Below are 14,896 nucleotides of genomic sequence, written 5' to 3'. Positions count from 1 at the left end.
CGCCACACGCCTCAGTGCACAGGAGTCTGGTTACCATTCGAGGTCTTCTCTACGCTCTCTTTGGAGGCGGCATTGAGTTACTTGGGGTTTTTAAGTTGCCAAAAGTGTTCCCCCCTAAGTTTTGGTTATTGTCCTTTAATTATTTGTAGACTCATTAAGGGGCGGGGGCAGGGCGGGCTTAAAAAAACTCATGGGGAAATCTCATCACGGTATCTTTCAAGACTATTTTCCCACAAACTTTTTGAAGCCCCCGCGTATACTTTTAATGTAAATGATGTTTTTCATTGGGTATTAGATTATAAATATTCAAAATGTGCTTGATAAAAACATGTTCCTTTAAGCATTGGGAAAAGATAGGAAAACACATCTATCAAAAAAAGAAAAAACCCTATTTGACTTGGCAGTCAAAAAGTTAAAAAAAGTAAAACTTTGTTCTATATTGAGGAGAATTGGCAGGTTTATAAAACAAAACAAAAAAGACCAACCAACTTAAAAACAGCAGCTACTCACAAAGCAATAAAGTATCCAAACTAAGACTGGGAAAAGTTACAACAAGCTTTTGATAGAAAGATGCGATACATAAATTTTACTTATTTGACTACACTTGAAGGCACAGGTAGCATCACATTCATTTTCTTAATAGTATCACTGGCGACAGGCCGACTCCAGGTTCTTGCTTTGCTCTGGAACTGGCCAGCAGCATCCTTAAGCTTTTCCCTTCTCTCCAGGCTCCCCAGTGTGCGGAGAGGGATGGGGTAGAGTTGGTGACAACTGATGCTACAGAAAGAGTACACTCTTGAGCTTGTCAAACCTAGTCCACCTCCTCCTCCTCCTCCTCCTCCTCCTCCTCCAGGCAACAGTGTGCTTTGGCTTACTCTTCATCTAAAGTCTCAGCAGGAATCAGCAGGCACTGGAACGCAAACCATTACTCCACTCCTGTGAGCTTGAGAGTCCAAGCATACGTGAAGGGCAGGGCAGAGAGTGGTAACTGGAGCAAAGAAATGAAGAGACCTTGAACTGGATCCTTGGACCATTTCAGAGCGCCTTTGACGCCCAGCATCACTACCTGCCAGAAAGCAAACGGGAATCCAGTGAGTACAGAATGGGGCAGACAAAGTCTAATGGGAGAACCCCTGCTGGGCCAGGGAAGACAGTCTCAAAGGGCATACACATGGCAGAGATTGGGCAGGGAAAGGAAACCCAGCAAAGGGCTGTCAGCTCCATTTGAAAAGTACATCTTAAGGATAACTGGGGCTCCCTACCTCTGTAGTTGAGGTAGCTTTAGGGGATGCAAGGTTTAAGACTCCATCATCTGGCCACTGCAGAAAAATGGCATAAACGTCTGATCCCTTTGAGGTATACCTGGGGAAAAAGAGACATCGTTGTCAATGATACCTGGCTTGCTACTCCAACACACGGCTTTACCCATTTCCCTTTCAATTAGCTACCAATGCTAACCCTTTGAGTCTGTCACAGCTCACTGGAAGAAGTGGGTTAAGGTCAAGAGGAAGGAGGCAGCCTCTAAGGCTTTTTAGGGATCACCTCCATTTCTCCTCTCTACAGGCTTACTAAGTTTCCTTAAAATTGTTTACTCTTCAATGAGTTATTTCACAAACAAGCCATTTAAAAGATTATTAAAATGTTTTCATCTCCCAATCCCGGTGAAATAGCAAAGGATATAACAGGGTGAGATAAGAAACGAAGACAGCTTGGTGGTTCTGAGATTTCACAGTGCTCACAGAAGAGGGTGGAAATCACCACGTGGAAATTCTGTCAGCACAGAGGGACTGATGTTTCCCCGGATCCAAGACCAGGAAATTTTTGTCAGAACCCTAGCCGTTCCCGTTACAGACCATGTATTATGTGCCTGGCACGAGCTGATGCTTTATAAGCTTGATCTCATTTAATGCTCACAACAATCTTATGAGGCTGAGTATCACTTTGAAGTTGAAGTAACTCGGACCCAAGATCAAATAATGAGAGTCAAAACGCCAAGTTGTGACTCATGGCGTGGTACATTAGCTACTGCTAATTTTAGAAGGCTGGCTTACATTTTTCAATACACTGACACTTTGTAGCTCCCTCCTTTTCTCATCAAGCTCACTGCCTCCCTCATTAGTCAATGAGACCCTGGTGGAATAAGACTTGGCTCAACTGTGGCACATAGTCTAGGGCAGAAGAGCTGTGGAGCTCCATTACGATGACTTCAGACCGGCTTGAAACATGTGGTCCCTAGGAGGTCACAGCAGAGGATGGGCTAGTCTTGGTCCTGACTCACCAGACAGAGGTGGAGTTCTTATCAGACTGTACTCTCCATGGCTTAGAGGCATAGATCGCCTCACCGTTGATGCTCAGCCACTTCCCAACAGCAAGAAGCCTCTCTTGGAAGATGGGAACAATGATTCCATCTTTAGTGGGCCCGATGTTGAGAAGGTAATTGCCTCCCAAGCTTACTGCCTGCACCAGTTCCTGGAGAGAGAGCAGAAACAGAAAGCCTAAGCTGGCATAATGCTTAGGGCATGCCAACACTGAGGAAGGAACAAGAATGCGGGGCACACACTCCCTGCTCTGTGACTATCCTTTCCTCTTTATTCTAAAAAGAGCCACTTTGCTTTCTGTTATTATAAAAGCAGAACAGATTCATGGGAGAAAACGGAAAAAGCGGGTTAAGGAAACGGAGAAGTTCATTAACTTGAATTCCAAGGGGGTGATGGCTATGTGATGACCATTAGGGTCTGAGGTGAGACTACTTCCCAGGGTGCTTTGGGCAAGGTGGGGGGAAAGAAGGGTTCTGGGATGCTGCAAAAGCAAGCCGCCGTGATGAGACCACCTGGGGAGAGAGGGGACACAGAGGGAGAGCTTCTCAAGAGCTGCCCTGGAGGCTCTCAGGATACTGAGGCTGTGCAGTAGGTTGGCAGGCCCTTCTGGAAAACTCACTGTGGAGCGGGACACTCTTCTGGGCTCCCAAGGTGGGATTTATGTATGTAATACTTCCTGTGACCTTGAAGAAGCCCGGTAAAATGAATGCTACCTTGCACAAATAATACTCCCCACCGGCCCGAGCTGTCGGTCCATTCTGGCTCACGGTGAGCAAAGGAGAGGGTAGCCTTGCTCCCTAGAGTTTGAGGCTGTACATCTTTAAGGAAGCACATAGCCTCCATCCTTTCCCCTCCAAGATGGTGGCGGATTTGAACCACTGCCCTTTCAGTGAACAGACCAATGCTAAAGCCTTGGTGCCACAGGGCTTCCAAGTTCTAGGCAGAAATTGTTTTTAAAAAGAGGAATTCAGTACCCCAGGCATCACGTCGTTAACATTTATGTTTCCTTCTAATCTTTTTCTTGCGTGGTTATTTTACAGTTATGATAATACTAATAGTTCTTTGGATAATTCAAATTGCTTCCTTAGGACAGATTATACCAGTATGTTCAAAAGCTCTATCCACTTGCAGGCCTAGCCCGAGAGTTCCCATTGCTCTCTATTGGAAGGCTGGTTTGAGAGAAGTCATTCAAACTCAGAGGGTTCTTACCATAAGGATTTCCTGTTCACTCGCGATGCCTGCCATCACCATGTTGCGCCGATAGCCCCAGGAAGACTTGTCGATGGAGGTGCACATCTCCCACTTGTAATCGGGCAAGGTCTCCGGCATGTACTTATCATGGCAGTTGAAGAAGCCTCCATGGTGACAGGGGCAGTTTTGGCCCCACCGGTCATTGACGACCACCTGGTCCTAAAGGAAGGAGGTGCACTGGCTCATGTCAGGGTAAGACCACCTGGCTTCCTGGGCGGAGCAGTTTAACAAGCGAAGTCTGTGTGGAAGCAGAGGCGAGACTTCACCTAGAGCTGCTGTTGGGTGTGGGCCTCGCCTCACAGTGGCTCCGTGTGGCAGAGCAGGACTGCCCCACAGGAAACCGGCTGTCATTTTCAGGGGGCAGATCGCAAGTCTCCCTCCACGGAGCTACAGAGTGTGTTTAAAACATCCTCCTCCTGCTGAACCACCGCGCCACCAGCGTACAGTAAGCAGTGGTTCTTAACTGGGAGCAGTCTTGCCCCTTCTGGGACCCTTGGGCAATGTCGGAGGATACAATTGGTGGCACTGCTCCCATCTAGGGGATATACATCAAAGATGCTACTAAACATTGTATGGTGCGTAGGTCAATCCCTCTAGTGCCGCCACTGTTCCCCAACTGTTGGCAACAAAGAATTAAAGAGAACATGACCATTGAGAGGGTGCCCAGGACTGGGCAGTATTGTGCTTTGTTGCGCAAGGATCCCTCTGAGTCGGCACCATCTCGATGGCACGCAACAACGTCAACGGTGCCGCCGAGGCCGAGAAAGCCGAGAGAGAGAGAGAGAGAGAGGCCTGGTATCAGGACTAGCGAGGCTGTTTGAAAGGCCCGCAAATAAGTGACATCGTGTGCTCTTAGAGAGCAATGGGGGTTCAGAGGAGGGGGCGCATCTGAGGCATGAGTATCTGAGCCTAGCCAAGGGGCTTCTCCACGATAAAGAAAAGCCAGCGATCAAGTAGTCCTTTCTCCCAGGTTTAGCTGAACTAAGAGAAACCACCCTCTGGAACATACCACTGAAACTATTTAGTGCAGGAGTACAGTTTATAGCAGGCTGGTAAATGCAGGGTAAAAACTGAAAACACTTCCCCATCACGTGGCCAAGCAAGCACACTACTGTGAACTTCTGTTGACTGGCACCTCTAACTTGGTGGCCTGCAGGTGGTGAAGCCCTCAGGGCGGGCTTCTGCTGTCTCCCTCGGAAAGCTTTCTGGTGCATGTGGAAAAGGTGTGCTTTGAGCTGTACTCAATTCGTTGAGTATTTCAAGAGAAATTCGGTTCCTTTTGTTTAACAAGGTGACCCGATGGTAAGTGTGTGACCTGGCTGTCCAGTACCTCCGAGCAAAGCTGGGGAGAGGTGGAGACTCTGGGATGATGACAGATCTCACTGTCTCCTAACTTCCACCCTCTTTTCCTTATTTCGACATTCCCGGTCTCCTTCTTTGCAGTCCACCCAGAGAGCACAGCGTGCTCGCAGAGACAGGAGGGTGGGCATTGCGGACTGCGCACTGTTCCTTTTGCCTGCAGGCTCTGGAGCTGACTTTATCTGGACCCCTGGCCCTTTTCCCTTCCTCCTCATTGTCTGAGCTTGGTAACAGTTACCACTAAGCTTCTCAGAAGGTATATACCACTAAGTGACCTCAGGTCAAATTGATTTTAGACTTCAATTTTCATCTTTACAATCCACAACAAGTTTCAAACATGTTCTAAACATTTACACTTTTTCTATGGTCAAGATTAATATTTATGCTTTCAAATATGAACTGAAAATAAACTCAAAACTCACTGCCACCAAACTGCCACTGACCCACAGCGGCAGAATACAACTGCCCCCTGGGTTTCTGAGGTTGTATCACTTCATGAGAGGAGACTGCCTCACCTTTCGCATGCAGAGTGGACGGTGGGACTGAACTACAAACAGGCAGCTATTATGTACTGCTTACCCGGAGAGGGTGAGTAGGAAGCAAAATTCTTTCAAGAGTTTGGATCTAAGGGAAAGAATTTTCCCTTTTAGAAGTAATCCATACAATACAATAGAATAGATGAGGTCATGCACTTTAAGTTGATCACGTACCATTATGTGTTTTATATACTAAGTTTTGGATGGTTTTCCCATCTATGTCTGCTTGCTCAACAGTTGCCCTTATTTTCCTGATGGTGGTTTGGGGCTTTTACATACTATTTCTTCCTACTACCTAAATTTAACCATACAAGGGGGCTTCAAAAGGTTTGTGGAAAAATGGCATTAAAAGATAACAGAAACTTTCCATGAACTTTTTCTCTTTTAGATTTTAGGACCCTCCATTTTTTATTGGTAGAATGGAAAGAATACCTGCCTTAGTGTTGACAGAATGAAACAGAATCATGTAACAAATTATTATGGCACTGCTACAGAGATGGGGACAAATCCCTGGTTCATCACAATCACAACCTTTTACATGCCATGGGAAGAATTTACATGCTTGGGAAGAATAAAAACAATTCTTAGATATTTGGATGAATTACAGCTTTAAAAAACCTGCTTTTCATTTCCATAACTCTTTTTGAAGTGCCCTCATCTCTAACTTGTTTCTCAAAATCAAGAATTAAAGTGAAGGGGGCCTCACACTGCAGCCCTCACACTTCAGGTCGGGAAGGAGTTCTTCGGCTACTTGGAACAAGCAGTCCTTTAAGATCTATAGGCAGCACCGACCCAAGGACAAAGTCAGAAGGAACAAGAATGGAAACAGGGAACACAGGGAGGAAGGATGATACATCGAGGGGACTGTGGTGGGTGAGTTGAATCAGAAGGCGTATCAGCTGCCCAAAAACTACGGCCTGTTCTATAAACTTTACCTAACGCACAGTTGAAAAAAGAAGAAGGATTAGAGTGCAGCCCTTCCCATCTGTTCAGCCTCCCTCTCCTCAGCACCCCAGTGCTGCTAGCACTGTTCATTATCGCTGCTGTTTGGTTACTGCTGTCACTGCAGGTCCTGGCTCCAGTACTGTCTTTTATCACAACTGAAAAATGGACACTAAGTCAGATAGCTACAGACCTTGACGGGGCTATCATTGTAGAGCCACGCCAGGAAATTTGTGGAGTTCCAGTAAGCATCAGGACATTCCCACTCTCCATCAGACCAAATCAGGTCAGGCTTGTACCTGAAAGACATGAGATTAGAACAGAGTTTACCAGCTGGTGGCATTCAGTGTAAAGCCTTAGAAACTTGTTTTTCTGACAAATATTTTTTTCATGCAGTTGATTTTCTTTCCTTTGTTATGGTGGCAAAAATATACACACCAAGACATCTGCCAAGGAAACAGCTTTCATACTTAAAACCCTCTGACATTGCAACAAACATTTAAAACTTTACCTCCTCCTCCTCCTCCATTTTAAAAGTAACATAAGATTTCTGCAATACGGCATTGTTTAGATCTAGAAAGATAAGCAAGAACAAACAGACGAGCCACTTTGTTAACATAACCACTATTTATTTGTTACCCAACCGTGTTATGGGCATTTAATTCACACAGCATACAACGGAATAGTTCAATCCCTTCAAGAGAGTTGTACTAACATCCCTGCCATCAGTTCTCGAGCATTTTCTTCAATCTTGATCCCATCATTATTAACTCCCCCATTTAGTCCCAACCTCCCTTGCCATTGTTTCCCTAAGAAACCATTAATCCAGTTACTGTCTCTATAGATGTACCTATTGTGGATTTCACAGACAGAAAAACATAAACAAGAGAAACTAACAAGAATAACAAAATAAAACTGATCAAAACTTCAATTGAACAAGAGAGCAGATCTCTGCTCGGACCAGCCAGTGCACAGAGAGGACCGGCCCCACCGCGAGACACGTATTCCCTCACTGACCCCCACAGCGCTATGGGGGACACAGCACTGGAGACACTGTGTGGAAAGTGTCCCCAGTCTGTTCCAAGCACAGCAGAATGACACTCGAAGGGTGTGCAACAGAGCAGCGAGGGGAGCAACATGACCAAACTCCCGAGGAATCCTGAAAATAGACTTCTGACTCAGGGGACCAGGCTTGGTACCTCATCAGACCCGAGTGGAAAACACTCATAAGGGTCAGCAGACCTGGAAACTATCGTGTTTCCCCCCCCCCTCCCTTTCACCCGACGTCTGTCTATATAAGATAGACAGGATAAACAATTCCAAGAGGAAAACAATGGGACTGGAGGTCCTGGGGGGACATGGGAGAGGAGGGTGCAGGGAGGAGGAGCCAACAAACTCAGGGATAAGGGAACAACAAGAGATCTAAAATTGATGGCAAGGAGTGGGTATAATGCCTGGTGGTGTTTGACCAAGTGCAATGTATTCAATTACTGAGAGCTGAATGGAGGTGAGCATGACAGGAGGAAAGGACGACAGTGAAAGGAAATGAGGAAAGAGGTAGGAGGCAAAAGCTATTTATAGAGGTATAGCTATAGGCATGTACATATCTATATATTAATTTATAATGAAAGGGATAGAGGTCAATGTACATGTATTTATATGAATAGTATTAAGATAGCAGGCAGACTTTGGGCCTCTATTTTAGGCCTCCCTAAACACAAGAACACTTTGTTCTAATAACCTGTCACTCTTTAATATTCACCTTCCCAACATGATCACTGAAGACAAAATGGGTGCATAAGCAAATGTGGTGAAGAAAGTAGATGGTGCCCGGCTACCAAAAGTTATAGCGTCTGGGGTCTTAAAGGCTTGAAGTTGAACAAGCAGCCATCTAGCAGGGAAGCAAATAGCCCACTTGGAAGAGGCACACCAGACTGCGTGATCATGAGGTGCCAATGTGATCAGGTATCAAAAGATCCAAAACAAACAATTATATCAATGTGAAAGAGGGGAATTGGAGTGGAGATCCAAAGCCCATCTATAGATAACTGGACATCCCCCCACAGAAAGGTTACAAGGAAGGGACGATTCAACCAGGGTGCAGTATAGCACCAACAAAACACACATCCTTTCTCTAGTTCCTGAATGCTTCCTCCCCCCACTAACATGACCCAGTTCTACCTTACAAATTCATCTAGACCAGAGTACACACATTGGTTCTGATAAGAGCTTTTGACACATGGAATTCAGGACAGATAAGACCCTCAGGGACAGTAGTGAGAGTAGCAATATCATGAAGGTAGGGGGATGGTGGGGACAGTGAGGAGGAGAGGGAGAAAAGGGGACCCATCACATAGCCTAATGCCCCCCAGGGGGACGAATAACAGAAATGTGGGTGAAGGGAAACAACGGACAGTGTAAGACACAAAATAAGAACAATATATAACTGATCAAGGATTCATGAGGTGAGGAGGGAGGGGAAAAAAGAGGAGGTGATACCAAGGGCTCAAGTAAAAAGAAAATGTTTTGGAAATGTTGATAACATATGTCCAAGTGTGCTTAATACAAGTGAATGATGGATTGTTAGAAGATTTGTTAAGAGGCCCCCCCCAATAAAATGATTAATTAAAAAAAAGGAAAAGATAGCAGAAAATATTAAAAACCAGAACAAATTTAAATGGAACATAAGGAAGGTCAAATGATAGGGTACTAAATTTTAACCTAATTGCATCTGCAACAATCCAGTTTCCAATGCAGTCTCATTGTAACCACTATTTAATGCTAACAGTATTTTGGGATATTTTCTTTTTGTCTTCTTTATAAAGCAGTCCTAGTGGTGCAGTGTTTGAAGTGCTTGGCTGCTACCCAACAGATCAGCAAAATGCACCCACCAGCTGTTCCCTGGGAGAAAGATGCGCATTCTACAGAGATGTACAACCCTGGGAGCCCTATGGGGGAGTTCTCCTCTGCCCTGTACGTTGGAATTGACGTGATGACAAATGCAGTTTCTTTATGGCCCTTTTGAAAGCAGAGTTGTCATCAGGATATTTATACTCGTTTCCTCTAACACATAATTCCAATGAGAACAGCGGGACCGTAAAACTCTAGGACTAGATTGGGATAGTCCCCTAGATGCACTCGTAAAGTCAAGTACCTCCAGCTTCTACTACAGAGGATCTGCAGCAGCACCTGAGCCACTGTGTTCCTTTCTCACAGTATGAGCTCTGAAGACAGGTATGGTTACTTCCATCTAGAGCGACAACTTGAGGCGCAGAGGACAGTTTGTTTCAGGTGTCAATGCTCACAAGTAATTGGAGCTGGAACCCAAAGGTAAATCTGCTGATGCCAAACCAATGCTGTGCTTCACAATTAGTGGGGGAACCAACCTGTATTTTGCCTTAAGATAAATCACCACTTTTATTTTGATGTCCAGATATTTTTAATGTGTTTTCTCTACCTATATATTTAACAGTACTCTTTGGAGACTCTGATTTCAGTGATAAAAGTCATATGCCAAAAACGTGTGCTCCTTACCTAGTAACGAGATCATATAGCTCTGGCATGGTTTTTGAACTCACAAAATACTGTGTCTTGAAGCCGTTACTCTTATCAAATAGGTAGAGTGGATGAAACCATTCTAAGAGTGAATGATAAAGTCCATAGCGGATGTTCCTAAAACACAAAAAGAGAACAACAAATGACATGAAGCAAAGAAAAACAATTAATTTGTCTAAGTTCCAGCATTTTCACACTTCCATGAAACTCATCTATAGGGCCTGGAGAGGGTGGGATCAAAACCATTCTCTCAAATCATCTTAGATCAGTCACATGAAAGACTGTTCACTGTGTTCTTGATAATATATACAGCTGTTCTTTACAGAGGAATGTTTTAACACCAAGATGTCAACTGACATAGTACTACTTTCAAAACCTTTTTCTGTCAATTATTTAAAAGTAACACATATGGTAGGGAACTAGGCAAACAGAGAAAATCATAAAGAATATCCAAAATCTTATTCTCCTGTTCTGTTGTACTTAGCATCGCTTTGGGTTGGAACCAACTCAACAACACTAAACAACATCAACATCATTAGTATCATAGGCAAGTAAAATTTTGCTGAAGATAATTAAAAATGGTTATAACAGTACCTAGATAGGGAACTTCATGAAGTTCAAGCTGTACTGAGAAGAGGACATAGAATGAGGGACATCATAGTTGATGTCAGCTAGACCTTGGCTGAAAGCAGAGAATACCAGAAAGATGCTTACTTGTATTTTATTGACTATGCAAAAGCAATTGCCTTTGTGGATCATAACAGACTATGGGTAGTATTGCAAAGAATGGAAATTCCAGAACATGTTGAACCTGCACACGGACCAAGAGGCAGTCGTTTAAACAGAACAAAGGACTTGTGTAATTTAAAATTAGGAAAGGTATGCATCTGGATTCTATCCTTTACCAATTTTTTCACTCTCCCTGCTGAATAAATAATCCAAGAAGCTGGACTATTATGAAGATGAACGTGTCATTAGGAGGAAAGCTCATTAGTCATCTTCAATATGCAGATGACACTACTTTGCTTGTTGAAAGCAAGAACTTGAAGCACATACCAATAAACATTAAAGACTACAGCCTTCAGTGTGGATTCCAACTCAATTAAAGAAAACCCAAATCCCACAACTAGGCCAATAGATAAAATCATGATCCATGGAGAGAAGACGGAGGCTGTCAAGGATTTCATTTTACTTGGGTCCACAATCAATGCTCATGGGAGCAGCAGTGCAGAAATTAAAAACCCCAACAGACCACACTGGGAAACTCTGCTGCGCAAGGCCGCTTTAAAGTCTGAAAGAGCAATGGGAAAGGGAACAGTAACAAGAATCAGCAGGGTCTTTCTTAAATGGTCAGACAGTATTTGCAGGCTACTGGGTCTTTCTCACCGGTACTGAACTCTGACACTGTAGCTCATTAGCTGAAGCTACTACCTGTGTTTCAGACACACTTCATTTAGACAAAGAGACAGCTGGTCTGCCTGAGATAGGATATCAATCTCCAGAGAGCGGTCCCACTTTTTCTCCATGGAGGCAAACACACCCAGAATGGAGGCTACAGCTAGAACAGTCCGCTCTGCTTCTTTAGCTCTTTGATTTTGGGAAGTTACTTCATATGAAACAGTAAATATTAGGACTCATTCATTAGACCCTTAGCTGTGTGCCTCCCTACCTCACTGCTGGAGAGCAGTAATGACAGAGACTTGATCTACCAGTCACCCCATGTTTTCCTGGATCCCTGCAAAGCTCTGTACTGTCTGCTGAGGCCCCCATCGGATACCAGGACCCAGGATGAAAAAGGCCCTGGCAAGGAAGGTTCTCAGAGGGCCTCCTTTCTGGAATGCACGTGGACCTCCATGGTCTGTCTGTACCAGGCATCCTTCATCTAACCCCGTGGTTCTCAACCTTCCTAACGTCGCCACCCTTTCATACAGTTCCTCATGTTGTGGTGACCCCCAACCAAAACATTATTTTCACTGCTACTTCATAATTATAATTTTGCTACTGTGATGAATTGCGAGACCCCTGTGACAGGGTCGTTCAACCCACCAAGAGGGGTCGCAACCCACAGGTTGAGAACTGCTGTTCTAACCAGACACGACCATGAGCTGTGTCCCCCTTGGCCACGTGAAAAGTACTATGCTCCAGACACTGCTAATTCAAAGGGCAAGAAGCCCTTTAGGTGGCCTCAATCTTTTGCTAAACGGGAACTTAGAAAATACACCAGAGAAGAGAAGGTATGGGGCACTGGGTGGCTAGATTAAGAGATGATGGAGTAACCACCCCCCAGACAACACACCTCTTCCGGAGAGCAGTTCCTAGCTCCCCGACCAAGTCACGATGGGGTCCCACGTCCTGCGAGTTCCAGTTCCAAGACACCGAGCTCGGCCAGTTTGTGAAGCCTTCGTGGTGCTTTGTGGTCAGGACCACATACCTGTGGACATGAAAACCACGTGAGCAGAACAGTGCCAGGAGGAGCCAGGAGCAAGTTTCTGCCTAGCACGTCTGACATTTCTCAAATGGTGGGAGGACATGGCTATAGGAAATACACTCATATGAGTGACTTCATTAGCGATACCCAAGAAGTTACTGCAGTCTCAAGGTCCCTGGCCTTCAGAGGTGGAAACAAACTTGAAGAAGGCATAGCACTGTGCCCTCCACTCCAGGTGGTAGCCAGGAGAGGGAAGGGGTACGCGGCGGGGAAGAAGGGAAACTAAGCTCGCAGATTCTCCAACCCTTCTCAGGATACACGATCAGCTTTCTTCACAACTTGCTTCAGTAGACCTCTATTGGAAAGAGTGTATTTTGGAAATGAAGTTGTTTGTTTTATCAAGCCTACATGAACTGCCTCTCACAGAGGTGGCAAAGGATTAAAAGAGCTGGGGAGAAAAGATGATCAAAACTAGCATGTGATTGATGTCGTCTGACAAACACCTTTTATTTTAAATCCTCAAACCATCTTCACAAACTTAAGGCATTTCAGAACTAAAGTCGGCAAACTTAGAGTACTTGGCTGGGAACTGAAAGGGCAGTAGATTGAACCCACCAGTCACTCCAGGGGAGAGAGGCGGCAGTCTCCTTCTGCAAAGTTTTAATCTCAGAAACCCTAGAGAGCACTTTCACTCAGTCCTGCAGGGATGCCATTAGTTGGGCTCCACTCCATAGCAGTGGCTTGGACCGGAGGCAACATTTGTCTGTGGGACACACACACACACACACACACACACACACACTCCTTTAAAAATGTAAAGCCCTTACTTCATGGGCCTTACAAAACCAAGCAACGTACCATTCCCTCTGATCGCAGCAACCCTCCAGCATAATTCGTGGTAGAAAGTTTACTTAGCTGTTATGAGATTTGGAGTCTAGAACATTAGGTCCCGATCTCTTTCTGGATCAGTTACTGTGTCTGTGATATATGGGAACTGGACAGAGAATGTCTCCCAGCTCTTCATTTTTCTCATTTATAAATTATTGGATCAATGTGTTGGGCTGCTAACAATAAGGCTATTCGTTCAAACTCACCAAGTGCAATCCAGGAGAAAAGATGAGGCTGCCTGCTCTGATAAAGATTTGCAGTCTGAGATACACTATCGGGCAGTTGTAGTGGCAATGAATGGATGGAACAGAAGACCCCTAGAGGTTGGTCCCAGGGTGGCTCAAACAGTTTGCACTCCATTACTGACCTAATGGCTGGTAGTTCAAATCCACCCAGTGGTACTATGGGGAAAAGGCCTAGCAATCTCTTTCTGTCAAGATTACAGCCCTATGGAACATTTCTCTTGAACCCTCGGGGACACCATGAGTCGGAATCATGTTGACAGCCACAGGTTTTGTGTTTGTGTGTATGCTTCTAAAGTTTCTGGAAGGCAGAGACGTGGTGCAAACAGTGAAAAGCTCACCCCTAGGCAAAGGGTTAGCAGTCTGAGCCATCCAGAGGGACCCTGGAAGAAAGATCAATCTCCTCCCCAAAGGTCACAGTCTTGAAAACCGGTGGAGAAGTTCTCCCTGCACACCCGGGCTGCGCTGAATTGGAACACACTCAGCTGCAATGGACAAAGACAAGGCAGAGAACACTTGCTCTGTGTTGGTTCAGTCTTACACTCCCAAACATTCAGGGGCAAACACTAAATACCACGAGTCACTGCTCTTAAATTAAGAGATACCTTCACTAGGACTCTGAAGATGACTGAGGGGCCAGAGCAGAGGGAGGAGCGTGCTTTAAGCCCAAAGCTTTCTCTCCATTCCTGTTCTTCTACAGCCCATTTCCCTCCCATCTGCCAGAGGGATCCTTCTGGAAGCTTAGTCCTTATGATTGTGGACCATCAAGTTCATTCCGAATCGGCGACTGCAGGGCAGAACTGCCCGGCAGGGTTTCCCAGGCTTTAAGGGAGCATATGACTGAGTCTTTTCTCCCTCCCTCAAGCCACCGCCGACCTATCCGTTAGCAGCTGAGTGCTCCCTGAAGCAGGGTAACCGCTCCCCAGTTTAACAACCCTTTAATACAACGCCTTTCAGGCTTGCTTCCTAACAGCCTTCTGTTCATTGGCCAACCACCTGCCAATGCCATACGTTACCCGCGCAAGGCACCTAGAAGCGGGAATACAACCGGACTGTTTCCCAAACACCCCAGGACGCCCTTCTCTCTTTCCTGTGTGTTTACTGGGGCGGAGAGGGCGTAGGACGGTTCCTTCCTATTGCCAACGCTGAAGCTCGGCTCCCGGGAGAGGAAGGACCGACCGGAACGCACTGGAACCCCACTGCTTCGCCAGCCGGAGAGGCAGCGGCCCTAGCGATCAGCTGGCTCCGGGCTCTGGCGATGCCAGTGTAGATCCCGAGGGCTTCCCGGGGCTGGGGAACCTTCGTTCCTCAAGAAGCCGCGCCTATGAGCCAGTCGGGGTGCGATGTAACAATGATGAGAAATACAACTTTCCTCTA

General features: G+C 45.6%; 1 protein-coding gene across 1 annotated transcript; it reads right to left on the bottom strand.

Annotated features, from left to right (window-relative positions):
* Window positions 1-439: 439 nt before the first annotated feature.
* Window positions 440-14,072, bottom strand: FUCA1 (alpha-L-fucosidase 1). The gene is made up of 8 exons (XM_045298935.1): window positions 14,061-14,072; window positions 12,258-12,454; window positions 9,941-10,078; window positions 6,600-6,705; window positions 3,528-3,728; window positions 2,279-2,469; window positions 1,263-1,362; window positions 440-1,066 (listed from the first exon to the last, which is right to left on the bottom strand). The coding sequence occupies exons 1-8, from the start codon at window positions 14,070-14,072 to the stop codon at window positions 926-928; spliced, it is 1,086 nt and encodes a 361-aa protein (XP_045154870.1). The 3' UTR covers window positions 440-925.
* Between the last annotated feature and the right edge of the window lie 824 nt (window positions 14,073-14,896).

The sequence above is a fragment of the Echinops telfairi genome, unplaced genomic scaffold (genome assembly GCF_000313985.2).
Source record: "Echinops telfairi isolate 266 unplaced genomic scaffold, ASM31398v2 ScPeMD7_7457;HRSCAF=8495, whole genome shotgun sequence".
Taxonomy (NCBI): domain Eukaryota; kingdom Metazoa; phylum Chordata; class Mammalia; order Afrosoricida; family Tenrecidae; genus Echinops; species Echinops telfairi.
Note: the sequence above shows the minus strand (reverse complement) of the source record. Positions and strands in the feature narration are given on the sequence as shown.